General features: G+C 40.9%; 1 protein-coding gene across 1 annotated transcript; it reads left to right on the forward strand.

Annotated features, from left to right (window-relative positions):
• The first annotated feature begins 7,112 nt into the window (after nucleotides 1-7,112).
• LOC142140441 (F-box only protein 39-like) lies at nucleotides 7,113-10,774 on the forward strand. The gene is made up of 3 exons (XM_075198189.1): nucleotides 7,113-8,177; nucleotides 8,833-9,009; nucleotides 10,646-10,774. Exons 1-3 carry the CDS (start codon nucleotides 7,128-7,130, stop codon nucleotides 10,772-10,774), a joined length of 1,356 nt encoding a protein of 451 aa, XP_075054290.1. The 5' UTR covers nucleotides 7,113-7,127.
• Nucleotides 10,775-10,995: the final 221 nt, after the last annotated feature.

Genomic DNA, 10,995 nt, shown 5'->3' on the forward strand with positions numbered 1-10,995 from the left:
ATTTTGACTGAGGCACAAACTTTGGAGCGGGCAATGGAGGTTTGGGCATAGGCTGCAAGGCGCTGTATCTCTCCACTACAGCAGCCAATTCCTCATACGACTGAGGGTTCGCCTGCAGTGCCCACCTTTGAAGCCCTTGGTCCATACCCCGGACACAATAGTGAATGGACAGAATTTCGATTATTCTTTTTCTGGCTGCAACCACTTCTTTAGTGTTCTACCAAGTTCAGTAATCTGAGCCCGAACCGGTAAATATTTGGAGATTCTCCAGTCATGATATCGTTGGGCCTCTCCTGCTCTGGTGACACCAACCCTCGCTGAGAATCGCCAGCCTCATTTAGGTGTATATAGGTGCGCTGTGCTTCTCCTGAAAGAGAGGGAGCCAGGTGTTCGGGGAAGTCCCAGGTGGCCACTTCACTCGGGTGGCGGCACGCTCAAAGGCTATAAGATATGCCTCCACATCATCATCAAAAGTTAATTTCTGTAGCGTGGGGGTAGCTGGAGCCTCCCTATCCCGTCTCCCTGAGCGATCTCCTTACGGAGAAAACTGGTATTTTCCTCTATATCTCCTGTCTATATCTATATAAAAACATTTCGGTTGACAAAAAAGCCTTTATGCTGTTCCAGCTCTAGAAAGCTGTTACACTGTGTGAAGTGCTCCTCATACCTAAGTGGGCTTTTCTTTAAGTTTTCCTTTTCCATGTCTCACTTTCAAACCAAGATTATTTATGTGGATTTTTTGTTTTTTAGTTTGTTTTCTATTACATATTAGCAAGGACATACCCAGCATCAGTTTGCAAAAATGTTGTAATGACTATTACAGGTAATTCTGTATGTAGCCCCTTTACACTGCCATGTGATATATGTGCTATCCACATATAGACCTACCTCTTAGTCAGCTTCTTCAGGCAACCCAATCTCTCTTGTATCCTCTGGTTATGTGGGTTTAAGTGCTAATTGGACCCTTGCACAGGCAAGTTTGAAAACCAGATCAACTGTTGATGATGCACATTTAGCAGTGCAGTACACATCATAGATACCATAAGAATGAGCACCTGAACGCCTCTCGATAAAACTCACGCCTTCATTAAACTCCTCCAGCAAACATTTAATTGTTGCAATAAATATTCCATAGTGATTTGTATGTTCTGCACAAGTGCTGTCACTCATTCACCTTGGGGACTGTCACGTTGCCTCACAATCTATACATAGTTGTCATGAACAGTTCCCCTGATCACTACAGAACATAATTTGTCCTCATTCTCTCTCTCAATAGACAAGGGTGTATCACACAGTTTACAGATAACAGGCACAGATATCATGCTTGTTAGGAAATTCAATGATAGAAAGATACAAGTTTAAACGACTGTGAGTTTAATTGAATATAATGTAAGCATCAATAAATGATTATATACAGTGAAAACACAACTTACTACAACAAAGCTTCTAGTAATGGCAGTCTCTAATACCTGTACTGAATAAATGATCTCTAGAGACACTGGCAGTGTGTAGTACTTCACAAAATGCAATCTTGACTATATTCAATCTTTCTGATCTATCTGGAGACAGCAAAAGTCCAAGTGCAACTGAGATAAGCCCAGAGTCCCTCTGTGCCGAAATCAGCAGGCTTAGTGATATAGAAAGATTTCCTTCCTAGCCAACTGACCAATGTTTAGTAAGCTCTTTAATGTTCAAAATACTGTAGTCACAGAGAGAGATCACAGTAATGAGGATGCTGGAATGCTAAGTTGGAGTTATAATGGTTATATTATACTGAGCTCATAGTTTTTCCTCCCTCTCATACCCCATCCCCTTCTGACCTCTCCATCACTGTCGACAATACCTCTATCTCGCCTGTCCCCCAACTTCGCTGCCTTGGTGTCATCCTCGACTCCTCTCTCTCCTTTGGCCCCCACATCCTCTCTCTTGCTAAATCCTGCCGCTTCCAGCTGCGCAACATCGCTCGCATCCGGCCCTTCCTCTCCCAAGATGCCACCAAATGCCTTATCCACTCTCTGATCATCTCCCGCCTGGACTACTGCAACCTCCTCCTCACTGGCCTCCCCCACTCTCATCTCGATCCCCTTCGATCCGTCCTTAACGCTGCAGCTAGGCTTATTTTCCTCTCTCGCCGCTCCTCTTTTGTCTCCCCCCTCTACCTAGCCCTTCACTGGCTCCCATTCCCCTTCAGAATCCTCTTTAAGCTCCTCACACTCACCTACAAGGCCCTCGCCAACTCCACTGCGCCCTACATTTCCACCCTCCTCTCTATTCATGCTCCATCCCGCCCTCTCCGTTCTGCCTCTGACCGTCGCCTCTCTTCCCCCCTTATAACCTCCTCCCACGCGCGTATCCAAGACTTCGCCCGCGCTGCCCCCCTCCACTGGAACAAGCTCCCTCCCTCCATCAGAACTTCCCCTAATCTGTCCAGCTTCAAACGGGCCCTAAAAACCCACCTTTTTCTTAAAGCCTTTCTGTCTCCCACTTAACTTCCTACCTTATCTTCTGCCTCTGTCCCCCTACTCTCCCTCTCTCCCCTGCGTCTCTCTGTCTGTCCACCCCTCCCCTTAGATTGTACGCTCCTCTGAGCAGGGCCATCTCTCCTCCTGTTTCCACCACTTCTAACTCTGCTCTCCAGCTACTTAGCCCTCCTCCTGAAAGGTCCTCCACCCCACGTCCACTTTCGCTCCCTCCTCCCCCCTGGGGGTCTCCCTGTCTTCCGCGCCCCCCTTCTTGGGCCCCGTCGTTTTCGGATCCTCCCTCCCCTTTCCCCGCCCTCTCTAGCTGTGCATTGAGCGTACTGAGTTGCTGTGTTTACTGTACTGTGCTGTCTCCCATTGTATTGTGATTTTGTTTGTCTCTGTACGGTGCTGCGGATGCCTTGTAGCGCCTTATAAATAAATATTAATAATAATAATAATAATGCTGTTTGCTAGGGTACAGAGTCAGAAGTCTTTGTATGCCGTTAGCCAGGGTAATAGAGCCGGAGTTGAAATTGTAATCCGAAAATTGAGAAATCCCAGAGTGGAGACTGTACAGGAGTTCAGAATGAAACTCTATCACTGACAAAGCTGCACAGAAGAGGAGGGACTTTTAAACTCCAAAGATCCAATCAGGTCAGGAAACAAGCACACCTTAATTTAATGAAACAGGTGTACAATAAAACATGCTTACCAAAACAAACACAGTTAATGACTCATCGTCACCAGAATTAAAGAGCCAATCCCAATATCCTAACAAAGCTTAGGTGTTGTTTTCATAGATTCCCTGCATGCCCACAAATGCACTTAATGTCTCTGCAGTTTCAAATGGCTTTAGCTAGTTTCCCACTCAGAAATTTTGCTAGTGCAATTCTTGACTGCAACTGTCTTATAGGTCCCACTGTCAATGCTTGAATTTGCAGTTGACCACTTGCCATCATTAAGGCTATACCATTTGACTCCCCAGAACTAGAGCATCTTCCCAGGCATCAGAGAGCATTTAAGCAATTTGATCCTGCCACTAACTCCCTATCCTGCCCAGGTGTACTATTGTTAACTCATGCATACTACAGTGTGCCGTCCTCTGATAGGTGCTCAGCCAAAGGGGTATTAAATATATGAAGAGACCTAGTTCTAATCTCATATCAGAAATCCACTATTGTGAATGCACCTAAAAATACAGGTTCTGTATGCGAGAAGTTATTAGTACTGGAATTTATTGGATCTATAAGATGTGTTTATATTACATTTGTTGGACACCCATGTGACCATAAGTTTGCTCAGGACATAAAATTTCCCCCATATTCTTCCTGAGTGCCAAATAATATAAAACAGTAGTAACAACCTTACCCATCTGATCTGTTTATATGGACCTATAAGGAAGTATGGTAAAATAAGCATTGTGGACCTCATTTACAGTTAGGAGTAAAGCAAAAAAGGAACAACAGGTTGTGTCAAGGTGCAAATTTACTCATTAATTTAGAGTTAGCTCCTAACTCTAAATTAAGTCCTATGGGTTAATATTTCTGGTAGGAATAAATTGGGACTATCATGGACAACCAGGAGACATGGGTGCAATTATTAAAATAATAAATCATCTCCTATAGACAATTTTTCATATTGCTTATTAAGTGGTAGTTGAGAAAAACTAACATCACAACCTGCTGGTGACATCACAACAGAAACACATCAGCTGCCCAGACTGGACCATGTCTTTGTACTAGATGTAATCTCAGCTGTAGACAGCAAGATCTGAAGAGGAGACTTAGAGGTAACTCATCATGTTTCATATTTGATTATTCATGTGTTGTTAAATAATCTTTTTTATAACTATATACTAGTCCTTACTTTAGTCCTTATCAATCTGTAACTGGAACAAATCTCTCCTAAATGGCGTGATTTGATTAATCACCAGGGCTGGGTTAGTATAAAGCACTGTAGATGAATAAGATTGAGAGTATTATTATATCAGGTTGTGATATGTTAAATTAAAAGGGCTGGACCACCTCCTGCACAAAAATGCTGAAAACTGAAAATTACGCATTGGGTCCGTCAGAACAGCAAAGCATTTCAGGATGATAATAATTGTCATGTAAGTAGAGGTAAGACGATCTGTTAATCAAGCGATTCTCTCCTCAGTATAAAACACCCTCCTGTTTTAAGTCTGTGAATTATCTCTTAATCTAATTACACAAGGAACAGCAATTGTTTTTATTCTGCAAGAAGAGGTGGTTAATGTTGCAGGGTAGTGCCACTTTATATGACTCTGTTGTAAAATGATGATGACTAGTGGATAGGACAGGGCCTAGGGTGGCACTATTTTGAAGATTGTGCAAAGCCAAATAGTGGTGATCCAAGAGCTTTTGTTTATACTGAATTAAGTCAAACTAGATGTTAGATTGCAGATATCAGTCGAGCCAGATTCAGAAACAAGATGGCTCATTTACATACATAAGCTCTTGGTACAAAAGTTCAAAAGCACAACTGCAATGCTTTGTGATGTCATGTGCCTACTTTTGCTCAATTGCACTCATTTTTGGGGGTGCAAGAGTTTAACCAAGCAGAATTCTAGAAAAAATGTAAAGTATTTATTAGGTTTATTTTAATGTAGGTTAAAGTAGGTTATATTTTAAAGTAGCATTTTCAGGTAGATCTGTAAAACTAGGCGCTGACTGATTTTCTGTCGGCCGTTCGAAACACCAAAAAGTGGGCACCTTGATATATACGCTTAGTGAACAAACAGGGCTAAATGTGCAATAAGCAGTGCAGTCTGTTAAAAGTTAGGGAGATTTTCAGGCTATACTCCTAGCAAACAACATGCAAATCAAACTCTTCAAAGGGGAGGGGTATTCTGGGTAATGCAAATTACATGACAGCCGCTTGAGTCATTGCTCCACCCGCTGTGATTTTAGAGTACAGAAAAACTGACAGAGAACAACCATTTACAGACAAATCTGTTTCAGTGAAGTTTGGGCTCATCAGTGCACACTAGGATGCTCTGGTCATCATATGAAGAGCCATTGAAATAGCTTCACTCAGGGCCAGATTAAGACACTGCAGGCCCCTGGGCTAGGGGTACTGTGAGGCCCCCATTTGTCAAGCGATGTATGTCCATTATTGGAGCCCCCCAGTAATATTGGATTGGGCATACGTTGCTTGACTATTGTTTATCTTAATATACCTACTCTGTATTTTCAAAAATAAAAACAGATATCTATGGATCAATGTACCTCATGTATGTTCAACAATTTGTAGGAGTGCAATTGGTTGAAAAAAAATGGTGATTTGTTAAGGTTAAAACAATGCTAACTGGTTTTAGCATAGGTAAATAATAAATGGTTGTTACAATTGTAACCAGTTAGCATTGTGTGTGTGTGTGTGTGTGCGTGTGTGTGTTTATGTATGTTGGGGAATTTAGACTGTAAGCTCTAATGGGTCAGGAACTGATGTGAGTGAGTTCTCTGTACAGCACTGTGGAATCAGTGGCGCTATATAAATAAATGGTGATGATGATGATGATTGTTTTAACCTAAAAAAAACACCATTTGCTTTCAAACTATTGCACTCCTACAAATTGTTGAACATACATAAGGTACATTAATTCATAGATACTAGGGTATAATAGGGAGCACTGGAATATATTTCACAGCGATCGCTGGCAGTATGGAAAAAAAAAAAAATATATATATATATATATATATATATATATATATATATATAACACTGCCGGCAGATCTTTCTGCCGGCAGCTGAGGTCCCTGGGCTATAGCCCATAAAGCCCTGCGGTTAATCCGGCCCAGACCTCACTAAGCAATGAGTAGAGATAGGCAGATTTTTCTGCACTGGGTCAGACAAATAGAGCTACAGAAGGAATACTGGAATTGAAAAAACCACAAAGGATAAGTTTACAATGTTTTTTTCACAGAAAGGATCCTTGTGCTGTTAATGTGTTCCTAGTTTACAAAGTGGTTATGATTTGCTCATATATCTAACGGAAAAGTAAGGATTATCAAGTAAAAGTTGGTATTTAAAGGATGTAGTTAAAGCTCTACTTGTTGTGGATTCAGCTTGATTACTGATGGTAAACTTGCTGAAGATTATGGGCCTGATACATCTACTGACAAGTGTATCTGCAGGTCTGCATGGGCCGCATTTGTGTTAACGTGCAGTTACTGTACTTGGCTACGCCCCTTCCCGCCCTTGTTCCGCCTCTCCAGGCGTATGGAGTGGTAAGTGCATGATGCAAGCTACTCTGCTTTCCTGCATGTGGTCCCATTTTGAGCCTGAGCAGAGTAAATTCATGCAAGATATGCTATAAAAACTGGCGTAGTACTTAATCTGCAACAACCCTTATATATCCCAGTTTTAGGAGCCTATTGGTCACAAAACATTATTGTGACAATAATGTGTCAGTAAATATTGTACATATACACATGCATGAATTGATGATTCTTACATTAAGTTTTATAATACTTTTTTTTCAAATTGGTTCCTAGATTAAACATTTCTGTTTTAAAGAAATACATCAGTGGTCTATTTTCCCAGGAATCTCCAATCATGTTTGAACAAATCCTGAGATTCAAGCCTAACACCACATAGAATCTATGGCACCAGATATCTCATTGTCTGATCAGTACAGTTGTTGTCATGTCAAATCAAAGGTTCCAAACGCCATTGGATTTTGTTTTTAGCTGTGAGCCCACAGAGCAAATCTACTGGATCAATTTACCTGATATCTGCCTACAGAATATATTTATTCACCTTGGAGACCAGGACAGATGTAATTCAGCTATGGTGTGCAGAAAATGGAATGAAATCATGAACTCAGCTGTACTTTGGAAGTCTCGAACAATAACTTTAAGAGGGAAATCTACATCATCCAGTACTACAGAATTCAACGCTGCAATGTGGTATACCTGGAAGTTTGGGAGCTATATTGAACATTTGGAAATTCGGTTTCTCAATTCTTACAATGAAATATTTGTAAGGAAATTCCAAAGAGTTGTGTCATCTATATTTGAAACTTTGGGTAGGAGTAACAATCGCTTGAAAAGTCTTTCCATGCCAGACCTGGGTGTGGAACGGTTCATTTGGAAGAGTTCAACAAGGGATATTTTTGTTAGGAGACTGTGTTCATTTCTGAAGAAGACTGGAAAACTCTTGAAATATCTGAACTTTAAAGGAGCTAAAATGTCATTGGAGAATGGCTGTGCAGTCCTTGATTCTCTGAGCTTTCAAAGAGAAGTGACCAATATAACTGAACTGGATATTGAAGATTTCTTCTGCTCTCATGTTCATGTGTATAGTTATGAGGCCTTCAACCAAGCTATGTCTACATTTAAAAACCTCAGTATTCTCTCACTCAATTACAACTGTGTCTCGGATGACTTGCTACAGATACTATGTACAAACTGCAGCCACTCTCTCTTGACGATTAATATTATGTGTCATATGCACAATCCCCATCTGCAAGTAGTTTGGGGGATGTATTGGGCACAGCTTGCAAAGCAAGCCAAGAATCTGAATGTAAACTTCTACTTGGAAAGAGTGCTGTACTACAGCCACCTGTCCAGAATATTACTATCTGTGATACCTGTCAGAAGCATCAGCCTAAGAAGCAGTAATTTAAGTGACCCAGATTGGAACATGTGTCCCACACTTGTTGGGCTTCTTCCAAATTATAGAAGAACACTAAAGGTATTATTTTTTCTCATTGCTTTAGCAACTATCAGTTTAATATTGGTGATTATATGGGGTTTGTACACTTCGTCCTCTAGCCCTGTGGTAAAACTGTTTTATAAATTAATCTTTGTGACATCTTCATAAATTGTATGAGACAATTGATGTGTTTTTAAAGCTCTTTGAAGTTCTTCCTCCTAACTTGCACAAGTTGTTTATTATACTGAAGGTCAAATGGGCAGTGTAACTTCTATAGTAAGTTAATAATCATTTAAAGACTGAGGTCTGCCCTCAGCTCTACCACATCCAGCCCCTTGTGCTGTCTTGTCACACATTGCCAGAATATGCCCCCTTCTCACTCATATTCATTATTTGTTCTTTCATTATCTCCCACCTTGACTACTATAACCTCCTATCTGGACTTCACCCGTCTCCACCCTCACCCGTCTCCAGCCTCACCCGTCTCCAGCCTCACCCGTCTCCACCCTCACCCGTCTCCACCCTCACCCATCTCCAGCCTCACCCATCTCCAGCCTCACCCGTCTCCAGCCTCACCCGTCTCCAGCCTCACCCGTCTCCACTTTCACCTATCTCAACCCTCACCTGTCTTCCCCCTCTACAATCCATCCTAAATGCTGCCAAGAGAATGATCTGCTTTATTTCCATCTTGCAGAAACTGACCCTTGAGTTCAATAACAGCCATGAATCTTTGGATGAACATCTGGTAAACCTGGTCCTCATGTGTGAACATCTTTATTACCTAAAAGTCTCAGCCTTTCTCAATATCCAGTTTGCGGAAACCATATTGCAGAACTGTGAGGAAGGCAAATGCTTCCTTAAAACCTTGAAGGTGAGTAACGTCAGGGAGCCTGTACAGTGTCATAACTAAAGCCCCCCTCCTCCTGGATATAGCCTCAGCACAGCCTGTTTAGTAGGTATAGGAGAATTTCTAGTTCTGAATTCCCGTGCTGTACAGTGATGTCATACACAGAACTCCTGTTTTAGAAACCCCCCCTGTTTAACAATGTTGGTGCTTCTGCGGTCACAGAGAGAAGGAACCATCCATCCCATAGCCTAGTTTGTTAGGGTCCCAGCTAGATCCCTATAGCCCCTGGAACTCTGTATGTCTGCTATTGCTGCTACTACTACTGCTATGCTGTAAATTTGATCCTGGACAAATCATGTTACTATGTAAAGGGGTGCAAATTAGTTTATTGTTTTGCATGTAAGGAAAATACTGGCTGCTTTTTTGCACACAAATACTTGAAGGCTTTATTTTTACACTGAAAGAGTTGATCTAGGACATGTCCTATCCCAAATATAAATCTGTACCCACATTTTAAATCTACCTCCCCCCCCCCTCCAATGCTACCTGGTTTTGCCAAGGTGTAAAGTTACTCTTCTTTTATGTTTTGCTCTCCTTAATGACTCAGGCCATCAGAGTGCAAATTGAAGCCTAACTGGTCTGTACAATGTGTGCAAATTGATTGTATTTAGTGGGAGGATGTGGTTTTAATTACACATATGTGTATGATAAACTCCTCTCACTAGCAGAACTGTGTGATTCCCAGGGATCCCTGTGGTTTGATAAAAATGAACCACTGCGCAGACGCCATCAGTCCAGGGCTATCTGATCAAGTATACTGTATACTCCATTTGATGTAGGCTGTGAGCCCTGGTGTGTCATTGGACTACTGGAAGTTGTCAGTAAGATCTAGCTGATAGTCTGAACGCTCTGATTTGCCAATAGTATCAGTCAGGAGACATTACAACGCTTCCTGTCCAGCACTATTTACAAATGAGCGTGCACACACGGAGATGTCTGTTAAATGTTACAAACAGCTCCCAGTGGTCCTACTAGTAATGAGCAAGTGACAGCCTGGTGGATGGGGCACATTCATGGGAGCTACCGTACACTACCCCAAAGTTTGGAGATCTGGCCATACACTAGCCATCAGAATGAAAGCCCTGACATACACTAGCCCTAGACCCATGAGATCACCTCTGTTCAGCTAATTTCTAGATGGAGCTTTATTGCATAAATAACCAGTTCTTATTTGAGTGATTGCTAATAAAACATAGGTGCACTCAGATCTGATTGCAGTAATCCTTAATATATGAAAATTCATTGTCCAATATGCCAATGTATTTTTTTAAATCTTCTTATGCAAAATCTCGGAAAAATTGTTATATATATATATTCTGTATTGTTTTACATATATGCACTTCCTATAACAATTTACAAATTTCATATTGTACCATAGTCTTTTTATTACTTGGAATTGGTGAAGATAAAAAATAACAATGCAATAATATTAATAATGTGATTCTGCAGCAAAATGGGGCAAATTTTGTGGTAAAATGCAGAAATTGATGAATATTTGCTAATTTTTTAATTATGATGATTTACTACACATGAATTGCTTGAATATATTTGTATGCTTATATATATGTAATATATGCCTATTTATGTTATTCTCTCACAGGTCCGAATTTACACAAACAATTATTACACCTTGGAAGAAGATCAAGCTCTACATGAGATCTTTAAAAGACATAGTGACTTCATTCTGACAAACATGGATTATTATGTGATTGCATATCCCATGTTGTGAAAAACTAAACATACCAAGAATGACCCATAACAATCAAGCTATTAAAAAGTTTATGGTGAAACATGTTTTTTTTAATCATTTTTAAGCATCTGGAGGAGAGGAGGAAAAATATGTCTATAATATATATTTATATTAAGCCAGTGTTAAAACCAAGTATACAGAAAGTGATTTACAAGAGTATTGGTGATCATCAGGGGCAGGTTGGGCTGGGGGGGCAGGGG

This window comes from Mixophyes fleayi, chromosome 2 (genome assembly GCF_038048845.1).
Source record: "Mixophyes fleayi isolate aMixFle1 chromosome 2, aMixFle1.hap1, whole genome shotgun sequence".
Taxonomy (NCBI): Eukaryota; Metazoa; Chordata; class Amphibia; order Anura; family Limnodynastidae; genus Mixophyes; species Mixophyes fleayi.

Excerpts from the sequence above, each read along its gene's own strand:
- LOC142140441 (XM_075198189.1), top strand. The coding sequence starts at position 7,128 with ATGTCAAATCAAAGGTTCCAAACGCCATTGGATTTTGTTTTTAGCTGT. Across the intron at positions 8,178-8,832 it reads ATTATAGAAGAACACTAAAG|AAACTGACCCTTGAGTTCAA; the intron begins GTATTATTTTTT and ends TCCATCTTGCAG. Across the intron at positions 9,010-10,645 it reads GCTTCCTTAAAACCTTGAAG|GTCCGAATTTACACAAACAA; the intron begins GTGAGTAACGTC and ends ATTCTCTCACAG.